Raw genomic sequence first — 15105 nt, 5'->3', positions numbered from 1 at the left:
ACTCCTCTGTTTATAGAATTCTCCAGGCAAGAATACAGGAATGGGTTACCATTTCCTCCTCCAGGGGATCTCCCCGATTCGGGGACTGAACCCAGGTCAGCTGTGTTGCAGGTAGATTCTTTACCATCTGAACCACCAAGAAGATCCCTTAATTGGATGGTTTATCTTTTTATTATTGAGTATAAGAGTTTTTATACTTGCTGGAAGCAGGAGAAGGGGATGACAGAGGATGAGATGGCTGGATGGCATCACCAACTCTATGGACATGAGTCTGAGCAAGCTCCGGGAATTGGTGATAGACAGGGAAGCCTGGCGTGCTGCAGTCCATGGGGTGGCAAAAGAGTCAGATACAACTGAGCAACTGAACTGAACTGACTGATAAGAGTTCCTTATATATGTTCTGAATACAAGTCAATTTCCAGATAAACGATTTACAAGTATTCTCACACTTAGAATAATCTATAGCAGACAGGTTCCCAGATCAGAAAGACTGGCTTGTGGATGAAAGATCCATCAAAGTCACATACAAAGGAACTGGTAGCAAATACCTGATTCTACTCAAGTGTTTTTATTTTAACATGCGTCTGTATTTGGCAGTCCTCATGAGGTATGATTAGAAAATAAAGCTCCCTGTCAGAGTTGGTGTAATTTTTTTGGAGACTAAAGCTGGCCACAGCTAGTACATTTTTTAAAATATGCATGTCCTTTTCTCAGCAATATCCTTACCAGGAATTTTAGCACTTGGATGTACTCTTAGAATGCACCAATACTCACGTGTAAGGATGTTCACTGACGTATTTTGGGTAATAATAAAAACCAGGACACAAGCAAAGTGCTTATCATTGAGGAGTTGGGAAATCAATGTCTGTGCAGCTCTGCAGTGAAATACTATGTGGATTCTGAAAGAATGAAGCAGAGCTCACTAAAAATAGAATAAGGTATATGTTGCTATAGAAAGATCTCCAATTTATATCCTTGCTACAGGGAAAGAACAGCATGGTGTAGAATAATATGAGTACTTTGCTCCATTTCGTGGAAATCTTACAAATATTCGAATAGATATCTATGTGGGTATCCCCTTTATCCTGGAGGAAATCATAAGCCATGTCTTCTAGTTACCTTTGGCAAGAGACTACAGGAAAAAAAAAAAAAAGGAGGAAAAGAGGCTTTCGCATCTTATCTTTCCCTCTGGATAACTTCAGGATGTCATGACCCTAGACTTACTTTTTTTTAATGCCAAAAGGTTTATCTGGATGGAGAAGTAAATGGCAACTACTCCCATATTCTTGCCTGGAGAATTCCATGGACAGAGGAGCCTGGTGGGCTACGGTCCATAGGATCACAAAGAGCTGGACACGACTGAGTGACCAACACACTTACCTGGATGGTGAGATTTGGGCCATTTCTGGTTTTCTTCTTTGTTCTTAACTGTATTCATTTAAAATTTCTAGTTAAATGTTATAAAGAAAGCTTATGAAATGAAAGTGTGTATCTTCAGTGTTCGAGCTCATGAAGTGAAATTTCCAGTTTTCAGTCACCTCACGGCCATCTGTGCCAACTTACCCAATCGATCCAAGTCAAAGCAGAGCGTGTGGGTTACTATCAGAAACCTTGGAAGGGAGAAGGCCTTCCATCACAGATGTTCAAAGACATGGGAGCATGAGGTGCCTGAAGGTGGCCTCATTCGACATCCTTGCTACTCAGAGTGTGATCTGGGCTGGCGGCACCGGCATCTCTCAGGCTCTAAGTTGGAAATACAGCACCTCAGTCCCCACTCAGATTTTACAGGACTACAGGACTCCCAGGAGATTCACTAGCAGGTTCAAGTCTAAAAGCCCTGGACGAGCTCAGAGCTTGTCACCCCGAGCTGAATGCTGCAGTCACTGGCGAGGTTCTTCAAGACTATCCAGACAAGATGGGTCCCACCACCAGCACAAGGAACCTGCATCTCTGGGTGAGCCCTGCACAGGCGATTCTAATATGTAGGTATTGATTCCCCAGAACAGCCAACATCTTCCAATACACCTCTAACATGACTTTGGGGATAAGCATTCATTTATAGAGTGTTGTCTACCTGCTGGTCCCTAGGCTAAATGTTTTATACACGTTGATCACCTCCTTTTAATCTCCACAATCCTGTAAGCTTGGAATCAGCATCTTCATCTCACAGATAAGGAAACAGAACCTTAGAGTTTAAGGAAACTGTCCGGCCTCACATAGCTGGTAAGGGGCAGAGGGCAGGTTCAAAGCCAAGGTCTCTAATTTATGTGTACCCTGAATATTCATTGGAAAGACTGATGCTGAAGCTGAAGCTCCAATACTTTGGCCACCTGATGCAAAGACTACTGGAAAAGACCCTGATACTGGAAAAGATTGAAGGAAAGAGGGGAAGAAGGTGGCAGAGGATGAGATGGTTGGATGGCATCATTGACTCAATGGACATGAATTTGAGCCAACTGGGAGATACTGAAGGACAGGGAAGCCTGGCATGCTGCAGTCCATGGGGTCACAAAGAGTCAGACACATCTGAGCCACTGAACAACAACAACATTGTAACATAGTTAATTCTCTGCTGTGCCTCTCACTAAAATGTCACCTTGGAGATCAAGAAGTATGTCCATCAATATATGTGCTGGATAATGCTGAAGAATAGCAAGGTCATCGTTATCTCAACGTACTGAGTAAAAGAAAATGTGAGAGTGAGACACAGCTTGGGACCCTGGAGCTGACGGCACAGTGACCCGGCTCCCTGGGGACGGCATGGGGAGGAGTTGGTTCTGACTAACGTCTGACCTGAAAGTCTGGCCTCAGATCATCATCATGCAGATGACCCACTGACAATCCACCAGATCACACCTGCCCCCCCAAAGGTTAGGGACCGGCACTGCTCATGCCAACATCTCATACATTACGTGAGTGTGTGCGGTGCTCCAGACCCCATGTGGGTCATCAGAGACCAGAACAGGAGAAAGATGGTTCAGCTAAATAACACTTGAGTCCCTCCAGCCCACTTGTAGGGTCTGTTTCAGCCACAAGGGCTAGCCTTTCCAGCTAGCAGATGTTTGCACAGGCTTCTAGAAGGTGTAAGATGCCCCTGGGAGCCTGGACAAAGGTGAAGATTCTGGTTCCTTAGCACCAAATTACAACCCAGATTATCTACCCAACAGCAGCTTCACAACCCTCTTCCATCTGCTCCAACATACACCTCACACCCTCACCCACAAAAACCCATGAGAGCTCAGTGAGTTACTCTGATGTTTATTTTAATGCATCTTAGTCCACACAGTTGGTATAAAATCAGAAAAAGCAAAGCAAAAAAAAGAGGGAAAAAACAAGGTCTGGAGTCTTGGCATCAGAAGGGCCCCGTATATACATCTACAGTTGGTGGCCAGTACGAGTCATTGCCAGACAGTCCTTGGAGGCAGAGGACAGTCTAGACTCCGCCATATCCTGGGATCCCACCGTCCCAGGGGGTCTAGAAGCTTGTCCGGATGCTCCGACCATAAGGAAATGTGGGAGTGATAAAGGCGGTGCATTGTTACGTATTATAGTAATAACAGCAGCCTAGCCAGGTACAAAAGCGGTTATAAACCATGTATATTACACAGAATTATTCAGGTCTCCATTCAGCTTTATGTTGTAAAATTGTTAATTGAATTTCCAGTGAGGCGTTTAGATGATTAGTGATCGTAAGGAATGGTAAATACATAGCACCACTTCATAGGTTTGTTGTCACCGATTTCTAAGCTAGACGCGCGACTGGGACACCGCGTCCTCTCCAGGGCAAGGACTCCAAAGCCACAAGCCGCGATTCTCCGAGGGCTCCAGTTTGGGGGCTTTGTTGAGTGCAGGTAAGGCTGCACACAGAGGCGTGGGCAGCGCGTGTCTGTGACACACGGCGGGTCACCCACAGTTAAAGGCTTTGGGCCATTGAGGGTTTCTACCCACACTTTGGTTTTCTAAATGAGGTGGAGTGGGAGGGAGGTAACTTTTTCAGATGAAGGGGAAGGGGCGTGATGAGCTTTCTTTCTTTCTGGGCAAAACAAACAAAGAAAAACGAAAAAAAAAAAAAAACTGAGCTTGATTATATGGTTAGGATGTCAAGTTCCTTAGCTACTTTAAGGTTCAACCCAAGGCTGATGGTCAACACATAAAGCAAACAATACTATGTACATATATGTAAAAAGTGTTATAAATAGGTTTTATAAACCGTCGGTATTATATACATCTTCAATCAACACTAACCACCCCCCCACCCCCCGCGCTGCTTTCTGTTTGGTTTGGTTTGAGTTTGGGTTTTTTGGCTAGCTTGGTTTTTTTTGTTTGTTTTCCTGGCTTCTGGTTTGCTTCCTCCCTCCCCACGTGAGCTCAGAGCCTCGGCCGTCCCATCCCCGGGCCTCATTCACGCTTCCGCAAGATCACATAGATGACACCGCTGAGAAGTGCCAGGGGGAAGGCCACCCAGGCCAGGATGTAGGCGAAGCCATAGGAGCCGTCCGAGTTGAAATGCCATTCCGGGTGCCGGACCGTGTAGATGGACGCCGCGCTCATCACGCACAGACCTGGGAAGGAGAGGGACCAGTTGGGAGTGGGAGGGGTCACCACGGGGCAGGGACCCTGCACCACCCCCAACCCAGACTCCCCAAGACCCTGGGCACCTCCCCCACCCACTCTTCTCTTCCCCCAAACTCCAGCTCACCTCACACTTGCACACACACACATATATACATACCACACACACACACACACACACCACACACACATACATACCACACACACACAGACACACACACACACACACCACACACATACACCACACACACACACCACACACAGACACACACCACACACACACACACACACCACCACACACACACCGACACACCACACAGACACACACCACACACAGAGACACATACACCACACACACACACACACCACACATACACACACACACCACATACACACACACAGACACACACCACACATACACACACCACACATATACACACACACCCCACACCACACCACACACACACACACACACACCAGGGCACCCTTCTCTCTTTCTTAGGGAGAAGGATGTAGGCTGCAGGGAGAGAAGGCAAGTCCATCTCAAGCAGGAATCTGCCACCAGACCCAGAACTGTGAGGAGGAAGGGGAAGGTACAGGAACCAGCAAACAGTCTCTCTCTGTGTCCAGTCCACCTGACCCAGGTCACGGGCCCCTCAGCCTCTCTCCTGCTTCATCTCCCTTAACTGTCACCCATGGCCAGTCAACACGAGGGCACCAGTGAGAATTCAGGTATCAAGAGAAGCCCGTCCATCTCTTTGCAAGGATGGCTGGCTGTGGAGCCCCTGGAAGCTGTGAAGCGTTCCATAGATGGGTGGTAGCGGTCTCTGAAACCATGGAAAGCGACACTTTATCATTATTTGAGTGGCACTCATGCCAAGCACAGGGCAGAAGGCTGTGCTGACCCCCATGGCAGGATCAATACATCAGAGACAGAGCAACAACGCCCGTGGGCACTGCTAGGCAGACAGAGGAACACGTGGAGGGGAACAGGGTGGTGGGGGAAGAACACAGGAGGAAGGACACAGCCAAGAGAGAAGGCCATCACGGACAAGCTTCATGGCGCTTGGTCCCTTTCAGCTACCCGTGGTCCCCCAAGGTTGGTCTGCAGCCCAGACGAAGGTAAGAAGGTCTCAGATGGGCAGGCTGGTCGGCCCACCCCTGCTTTATTGACCATGCAGCCTTTGGGGTGGGAGGGACAAGAAAAACCTCCACCTGGGACCTCACACAGCAGGCAAGTTCCAGCGTGACGGTCCCTGCCCACAGGGACAGTCAGCATCCCTGCGGGGAGGGGTCCAGTGAGGTCAGCACCCCAGCTCCAGCAGCACAAAGGCCACTCTGTCCCCTCCTGAACACAGGGGCTTTGACAGGCTCTAAGTGACTCTATTATGAGTCCAGCAAGCATGTGGGATGCCTGTGGGTCCAGGGCCCCCCAGGCTGGACCACCTACATCTAACCTCACTGCTATTTGGGCTATTTCACTGGACACTGTGGCTCTGTCTGAACAAAGTGCAGAGGTGGGAATGTGTCACGTTCAGCACCCCGATAAGACTGTCCTTCTGCAAGTCCGAGAGAGGAGACTCCCACTGCATTGCCCCCCCCCCACCTTGAGGGAGCCACACAGCAGGCCTGAGACCCCCAGGGGGTCAGCTCCAGGACCTTCCACCTCCTGAAAGCCTGGGAGACGTGAAGACATCTGTGTCCATGGGGATGTCGTAGGTGGTGGACTGTCATGGGGGGAAGTGCAGTGTTGACCTGCTGGAAACACGCTGTATTTGCCTCGAGGTCCATGGCTCACCTCAAGTGTGCTAATTCATTGTCTGACCTACCTAATGAGGGCAGAGCTCTCAAAGGGGAGGCCTGACCAAGGGAGAGGGAGGTTTAAACAGAGCATCTGAAGGGTAGGATAGTGCCCAGCCTCTTGGCAGGGCTTCCGGATGGGACCCATGTCCACCCAGCATGGAGAAATGCCATGACACCTGTGCGGACCAGCTGGGCCCAGAATTCCCCAGCAAACAAAAAACAGCAAAGGGAGAACCCTCCATCTGTGACCTGGGGGAGCAAGAGAAACAGCACGCACAAGTGCAGTGACTGAGTCGATGGCTTAATTGTGTGACATCCGCCCTGGGAGAATCTCAGAAGTAAAGGAATTTGTGCTTAGCTTCAAGAAGCCATAAGCTTGTACACTTACAAACCAAAGAGAAGAGACACTACTTGATAATTATTGTTGTCGGGAGACTGATGTTTTAGGGAATGTATCATTACGAGGCTGTCTGTGTGCAAAGCAACAGTCGTGCCCTGGAATACAGAGCACGCAGTGTCATACAGGAATCCCGAAAAGTCAAACACCTCCCCCCGTAAGGGGACTGTGGCTCGCGTTCTCAGCCACCAGTAGATGGGGATGCATTTATGAAGGTTCCCGTGGAATAGGTAAGCCGCTGTCCCTCCTTCCACTCTCAGCCTCCGAGTGACCCCTGCAGCCTCACACATCACCCCCCAGCCTTACAAGATGCTCATCTTGGCCCGGCCAGGGTGACAGCTGGGATGAGTCACCCAGAACCAGCGTTTCTAAACGTGGTCTCCGACTTAAATCGACTTTGAACCACTCAGAACAGAAAGGGCACTGGGTTTTTATTCCTCCCCCAGGTTTTTATTCTAAATGCCCTTTTGTTGCTGTTCAGTAGCTAAGTTGTGTCCGACTCTTTGCGACCCCTTGGACTATAGTCTGCCAGACACCCCTGCCCGTGGGATTCTCCAGGCAAGAATACTGGAATGGGCTGCCATTTCCTCCTCCAGGGGATCTTCCCAACCTCGGGATCAAATCCACGTCTCCTGCATTGGCAGGCGGACTCTTTATCATTGAGCCCCCTGGAAAGCCCTTTTTAAAAGCAGCCCCTTTAAAAAAAAATGGGATTCTGATGTGCAGCTAAGATTGAGAAGCACCAAAGAGGATGACGGGGTGCCTCTAGAAACGTCTTCAGGAAACAGCCAAACTGAGAAATATGTAATCAAGGAAAGATAGTTCTTACAGGTGAGATTCTCAGCTTATTATATGTGGAGAAGGGATGATGCAGCAAGACAGGCAGCGCCAGGCAGAGACAGCTCCCAGGTCTGTAGTCAGTGAAAGAGCTCCACACAACCTTTCACCTGCCTTCCCTGCACGCTCAGGTGCGTGTCTGGAGTCCACATAGCCAGGCCCTCCAGCTGCAACAGCCCCGGGGATGCTCAGCGGATTCTGGGGGCTTCCACCCAACAGGTTGCAGTATTTGAAGAAGCATCTGCCCAGCCCTGAGCGGACCTTGCCTGCGGTGGCCGACCTGCCTGTGGACCGCACCCCGCAACTGTGGACCTACTTCCTTCTTTCCTCCCTTCCTTACTCCGTTCTACTCTTCTTTTTGTTTACTGCTTGGCTGTTTTTGCTTTCTGATTTGCTCCTTGATATTTAGGGGTAATTTCTCGGGCTATCACCAGCCTTTGTCACCAACAACCCTCCCCGAACTGTCTCCCTAGTTTGTTGCTGTTGTTGTTCAGTCACCCAGTCGTGTCCAATTCTTCGCAATCCCATGGACTGCTGCATGCCAGGCTCCTCTGTTCTTCACTGTCTCCTGGAGTTTGCTCAAATTCATGTCCGTTCAGTTGGTGATATCATCCAACCATCTCATTTTCTGCCACCGTCTTCTCCTTTTGCCTTCAATCTTTCCCAGCATCAGGGTCTTTTCCAATGAGTTGGCTCTTTGTATCAGGTGGCCAAAGTACTGGGGCTTCAGCTTCAGCATCAGTCCCTCCAATGAATATTCAGGGTTGATTTCCTTTAGGATTGACTGGTTTGGTCTCCTTGTAGTCCAAGGGACTCTCAAGAGTCTTCACCAGCATCATAGTTCAGGAGCATCAATTCTTTGGCGCTCAGCCTTCTTTATTGTCCAACTCTCACATCCATACATGACTACTGGAAAAGCCATTGCTTTGACTAGATGGACCTTTGTTAGCAAAGTGATGTCTTTGCCTTTTAATATGCTGTCTAGGTTTGTCATAGCTTTCCTTCCAATGAGCAAGCATCCTTTAATTGCATGACTGTAGTCACTGTCTGCAATCTCCCTAGTTACTGGATCCTTTAGATCATGAGATGAGAAACACACAAGAGCAGGGTTGTCAGATGCTAAAAGTTACGAAATCTCTAAGGGAAGTCCCCACTGTCTTAGATCCCAACTAGAGTGGAAAGATGCTTCAGCAAGTTCAAATGCAACATTCTAGAGAGCTGAGGTTTCTTAGACCAGCTCTCGGGTTCTTTTGCCCAGAGGAAACAAGCACGGAACACTCTTAGACGTATCGAGTACACCTGCTATTCTGGATCAACATTTCTAATTCAGTAACTTCCTATTCACAGACAGACGCTAAGCTGACAAACCAATAACCGAAAATGAAGTCTCATGAGCGATAAGAAGCTAGATCTGGAAGGGATAATGCAAGAACAAATCAAGTGCTTCTAAATTCAGAGGTTTTTGTGGCAGAGTACCAAACAGCTTGGACTGAGTTCGGAGAAGAATCCAAATGGTGAAACAAGTAGGAATCAGTAAATAAACTTTATATTAGAAACATTCAATGCCTAAGAATGTTCAGGCTGCAAGGAAGTACTCATCTCTGGACTCCAGTTTTGACTGAAAATGACCTTGCTAAAAAGACACTGTTAGAGAATTTTAAGCTAAAATATGTCAGAGGAAAAAAAATAACATACTCCCTGCCTTGAGATGCCCCTTCAACAGTAATAAGTTCACTCCGTTTTCAGTCTGACTACTCATCAGTTCTGACACATAGACTCATTCATCACAGATGTTTGGGACCTTGGGGATCAAAAAGGATGTAGATTTGAATTCATCTTCCATGGTCAATCAGGTTCAATGAAAGATCACATAAAAAGTAGCTTCCGCCTTGGATCTTGTGTTCATTGAAAACTGGAGTGGATTCTGAATCTCTAAATATATTCATTCCACGTGGGATGGGAGGAAGTGGGGACATCCCAGTGTGCTTGCATGAGCTGCGCTTTCATGTAGCCTCTCCTAGTCTCAGCTTATTTATCAGTAACATAACAAGAGTGTACAGAGTAAATATAAGTATTTTATGAAACTTCTGCTTCCTACGTCTGTGTCCCTTTTTCTTGAGGACACAGTCATTGATACAAAGGAGATGATCACCTCTGATATCAAACGGTAAATAGGGACCCAAAGAAGAAATCCCAGAATACATCCTAGTTCTCTGTTACTTTTAGAAATGGGGTGACTGATGGTCTCTGCTCCTAACATCCCCAGAGATGATTTCTCACGGCGGAATTAGTACTTTAATAAAGCTGGAAACACCCGAGAAGCTTAGCTGGTACAATGAAACCTGGGCAACTAGCCAAGCTCTATTTGACTTTGAAATTCCAAACTGTGCACATTGACCTGCTGCATTTAGGGATTTGAGGAGAAACGGTTTTCTAGTTTACTTCCTTTTTCCAGGGAAAGGTAACTCTCTGTCTTCTAGAAAAGGGTCGTTGATGTCCAACTTGAGGCTGTGTCTTGTCATACAGCCCTGCATAAGCCATGAGATCTGCCTGTCCGTCCATCCATCCATCTAGGACACGTGGGCTGTTTTCAACCCTCCAATGACTGCTTGTGATCCAGCAACTAAACAAGAGATGCTACCCACTGCCCAATCAGGGGTCAGAATTGAGAATACTTTACAGTCCCCAGATGTACTCCAGCACATACGGGGTTTGTGGGTTATTATCCTGGACTACAGAATCCACCACATCCACCTCCTATGTCTCTCTGGTGCCCTGAGGACTCAGTCAGCTGGTCATCGATGGACAGAAGGATAAGAGGCAACAAAGTGAGACAAGGGCCAGTATCCAGAGACAAGAGCAGGAAGGCGTCACGTCTAGGACTCTGCACACAGACCGTGTGAATAACCTGTGCGAAGGGAGTTGCTCGAGGCAGTTCAGGAGGGGGCAGAGAAGACCTTGGTGTCATGGCCCCATGTCTGGAACTGACCATGCATTACATGTTACACAAAAGGAAGATGCTGGTAAACAGGAGCCCAGTGGACCCCAGGGACTGGAGTAAAGGAGAGAAAGATTTGGCAGGTGGCTCCACCACTGCTTAGAGAGGGAGACACGTACCCTAGAGCAATCTGGGCAGTACATAGGGGCCATCTCCACACTGGAGCAGGGGTGCTTCCCAGGGCACACAATGTTAGCTACAGAAATCCAGCCTCCAGACTGGCCTCTGCTCTATGGACACTTTCAACATTTACCTCCGAGGATGCATCCTGGACTGTAGCTCTGTCCAACGGTTAGGGACCCTCCTTCCAGAGCCCCCAAGTCCTATTCCCCATGTACCCCTTTCCATGGAGAGTTTCCAGATTCACACCCACACACACCCCTGTGCTGTATGAAATCCATCCAGGGGGAGGACTCACGCACGTCAGTTATTCTGGAGCCACGCCCACCTGGCTGGCCATCCTGCATGCAGTCTGGGGGACCCTAGCCCCCACGGGGACTTGGTCCTCTCCAACTTACCAGCGAGGATCTGGAAGACCCCAGTGATGTAGAACCGGCCGCCCTTGGTGAGGGTGAAGAGCTGGCAGAAGAACAGGAACAGAGACAAAACGCTGAAGATGATGGACAGGATCATGGTGGCCTGGACAGACTGTAGCCATTCTAGAGGAGGAGACACGGGGTTAGGAAAAGGCGGCACGGGCCAGCCAGAGGGGCGGGGCTCTGCCAGGGGGCGTGGCCTGGGCAGCAGAAAGCCACACCCACCCCCTGGAGCAGCAGCCCTCTTCTGAATGAAACTCAGGCTCTTCACTTTCCCACTCTTAAAAGTCATTCTTGATTTCATGCTTTCTTTTGGAGGAAAAAAAAAGAGGTATTAATATATGTTTAATTGTAGACATTTTAAGAAAAGGCTGTAAGAAAATACTCAGTCCCACCACAAGGAGCTAAAATCAAGTTAAAATATATTAAATTTCCTTCCAGTCCTTTAGCCAAATGAGTTACTTACACAGATATGCATGTGTTCAAGGGGCTCTGAACCCTGCCCTCTGCCTCCTCTCTCTCTCTGTCCTCAGGGGGTTTGAAGGGCTTCTTGGAACCCCTGGATTCTGAGAATAGTTCCAAACCACCGTTCAAAATGTCAGCATCCCCCAAGGAGTCAGAGAGATCCTGGGGATGGCTGGGAGGAAGAAAATTATGTTGGAGCCAAGACTAATTTTGCAGAACGTTGGAAGAAGATGCTGATGGGAAGAGCATGCTTTATTTAGCTATGAACCACTCGCTCAGCCACACTGTGTCTGTTCCCAGCTCATCTCAGAGCAGTCAGCGCTCAGTCTGGTCATGAGATAGGAACACAGATGACAATTCCTTATCTTAGCTGAACCACCAGCCTTAGATCAAATCTCCAAGCGTCCAACTGAAATTCAGGCAAGGAAGAGAACTCTGTAGTGCACCATCTACTACAAGTGAATGTCAATTCCAGAAGGAACCGACAAGAGGCAAAAACCTGGGTTTGGCATCAGAGACAGGAACCCACCAGGTTCCCTCTGGAGACCTCCAGGGGCCTTGTCATCCTTCCTTCCTGCATCCCTCCTTCCAAGTGCCAAAGAATCCTGGGGGTGGGTGCTGCTCTAAACAAGGAAGATCAGAGAAGACCCAGGGTCTGCTCCTCTACAGTCAGGAACAGACTCATGTGCATTGGCTTAGAAAAATACATGCCTATGCTTAGCACGGTAGAAAAAACTGTGAAATCTGGATGGCTTACATCAATACCTCACTAAGATGACCCTGGTTTGAGTTGCAAGTAGTTCATGAAAGAATTTTAAGGATGCTGATTAGGTCAACTGTGACTAGAGTTTCATGGAAGATTGGAAGAATCTTCTGGAAGCATTTTAGAGTTGGAAGAAGCCTGTGGGATCAGCTAACCCAGGCCCTTTGTACTGAGAGAGATTTCCAGAGATGTTCGACTGAGCACCATTGGCATGGCCAAGGTTAGGAGGCCCTTGTTCTAGTCTGGTGATTTTTCTCCCTTGATGGACCATATGCTTTTTTTAATCTTTGCAATTTCTTTGTCAATTAAGGTTAGAAAAAGATATCTAATGGGCTATGAGCCATCCTGACTTCATTTTCATATCTCTCATTGAACCACTCTACCCAGTGTAGTAGGAGAAGGAAATGGCAACCGACTCCAGTATCCTTGCCTGGAGAATTCCATGGATAGAGGAGCCTGATGGGCTACAGGCCATGGGGTCACAAAGAGTTGGACATGACTGAGTGACCTTCACTCTGAGAGACTATCACTCACTCACTCACTCACACCCAGTGCAGTGGTTCTTCTGGAGGAGCAGTCTGCAACAAAGCTACTGCCGCCATAATATTATCTTTTTAATATTTATTTTTATTTATTTATTTGGCTCCACTGGGATCTTCAGTTGCAGTATGTGGGATCTCGTTCCCTGTCCAAGGATCAAATCCAGGCATCCCGCATTGGGAGCATGGAGTCTTAGCCACTGGACCACCAGGGAAGACTCTATGTTTTGAATAAAGCAATTATCCAGCAGTCTGGTAAGTGAAGCTGGCAACATAAAGAAATCTGAGCCACAAAAATAAATCTAGAACTAAATATAGAACTAAAACAGAGATCATGAGGAATGTCCTTCAAGGCACACCCTTAGAAGGAGCACGGTTGGTGCAGGTAACATCCTAGATTTCTTTATCCAATTCTGAGATCTTTTCCTTAGTCTCTACCCCCACTCTCATTAATAACAGAAACTTCTGCCAGGCCTCACATTTAGAGAAAACTCAAAATCATACAAGTGAAAACTACATCAATAGGAAAAGTCTCTTAAATTTAATAATGTCACTAAATTCTTCTCAAAACTTCTTTTACCAGGAACTTGAATTTTAATGCCAACCTAATTACAACTGAGTTAATTTTCCATAAGTTAGCTCTCTAATCAAACCAGAATTAAGGAATCAAGGAAGTTTTTATTCAGCAGGCCTTGGCTAAAAATCTACTGTTTTGAGCTCTGGGAATACAAAGTTGAAGAAGAAAGTTTTCAACCTGAAGCACAATAACACATACATGATGAAAGTAGGATAAATTCAACTATATTATCAATCACAGTAATGGAAATCATTATAAGATGTAGAATTCCATCTTGAATTATGTAATTCCTATCTAGAGTCTGATACGAGAGAGATACCTAAAACCAACAACAGTTAAAAGTTAAAACGTTTTTTAAAAGAGGCACCAGGCAAATATTAACAAAAAGATATAGTAATAATAGCATCAGACAACTGGAATTCAAACTGAAAAAGATGAAGATGGCCAAAAAGGGATATTTCATAGGATATTTCATGATATTTCCAGTTTATCATAAAGAAACAAAAGTCATAAACCTCTGTGCACAGTGTGACCTGGAAAAAATATAAAGCAACAAATGACTGAAGTATAAGATGAAACGGATACAGCTACAAGCACAGTGGGCGACTTCAGCATACCTCTCTCAGAACAGGTAAATCAAGTAGATCAAAAATATGATAAGATATACATTATTTTATGTCTCTATAGTGATGACGATAAAATTTTCAAACACATATGGGATAGTCTTACCAATTATGCAGTAGGCAACAACAAAAAACCCTCAATAAATCTCAAAAGAAACAAACCAGCCAAAATAAATTCGGAAATGTTAAAAGACTATTCCAGATAATTCCTTGGATAAAGAAATCAAGATGAGAAGTAAAGCTTTCTTCAGCAAGGAATGCTACAGACAGTATGTACCTTAAACCTACAGGCTGTGGCCCCAGCCAGGCCAGGTCATGTGCTCCATCAAAACAGGCCTGGGTACCCCCTGCTTAACTGGCTAACAAGAGGGACCAGCTACCTCAGAGGACTGTGTAATGTTCAAATAAGAATGTTGATATAAAAGCTCTGTACAATACAAATAACCCCATTAAAAGGCTGAGCTCAGGGGCAGAGTAAATTAGTAGCTGTAGACTTTGGTGGAGGGTGGGGAGGGGGTCCTTAGGGTATCTTTATCTGGGCCACACCCAGGAATAAGGTGGACAACTGTGTCCACATAAGCCATTATAGGGTGCCAACCAGAATGCTGTTTGAGAGCAGAGCCCATTTCAATACAATTCTGATACCAGTTCTTATGAGAGCTTCAGCACAGAGGCTGGCAAATTATCTGTGAAGGGTCAAACTATAAATAGTTTAGGCTTCTCAGGTCATATGGTTTCCACGGCAACTGCTGAAGTTTGCCATCTTAGCACAAAATCAGCCTCATTCGATATGTAAATGAGTGGGTGTGGCCTGTTCACCTTAACAAAACCTTATCTACACAATCAGGCAGTGGACCCAACTGGATCTGCAGGCCATTGCTTGCCAACCTCTGTTGCTGCTGTTCAGCTACTAAGTCATATCCAACTTTGTGACCCCCATAGACTGCAGCACACCAAGCTTCCCTATTCTTCACTGTTTCCCGGAGTTTGCTCAA

General features: G+C 46.8%; 1 protein-coding gene across 5 annotated transcripts in view; it reads right to left on the bottom strand.

Moving 5' to 3' along the window:
• Nucleotides 1-3242: 3242 nt before the first annotated feature.
• The window catches only part of PMP22 (peripheral myelin protein 22), a 28017-nt gene continuing 16154 nt past the window's right edge, over nucleotides 3243-15105 (bottom strand). For all 5 annotated transcript variants that reach the window (XM_006079433.4, XM_044939243.2, XM_044939242.2 and 2 more), the window contains exons 4-5: nucleotides 11126-11266; nucleotides 3243-4562 (exon numbers count right to left, since the gene is read on the bottom strand). In XM_006079433.4, the coding sequence (XP_006079495.1) occupies nucleotides 4399-4562; nucleotides 11126-11266 (305 nt within the window). In that variant the 3' untranslated portion in view covers nucleotides 3243-4398. The remainder of the gene's footprint in view (nucleotides 4563-11125; nucleotides 11267-15105) is intronic.

This window comes from Bubalus bubalis, chromosome 3 (assembly GCF_019923935.1).
Source record: "Bubalus bubalis isolate 160015118507 breed Murrah chromosome 3, NDDB_SH_1, whole genome shotgun sequence".
NCBI classification, from domain to species: domain Eukaryota; kingdom Metazoa; phylum Chordata; class Mammalia; order Artiodactyla; family Bovidae; genus Bubalus; species Bubalus bubalis.
The sequence above is the reverse complement of the archived record's forward strand: the minus strand, read 5'-3'. Positions and strand labels throughout refer to the sequence as shown.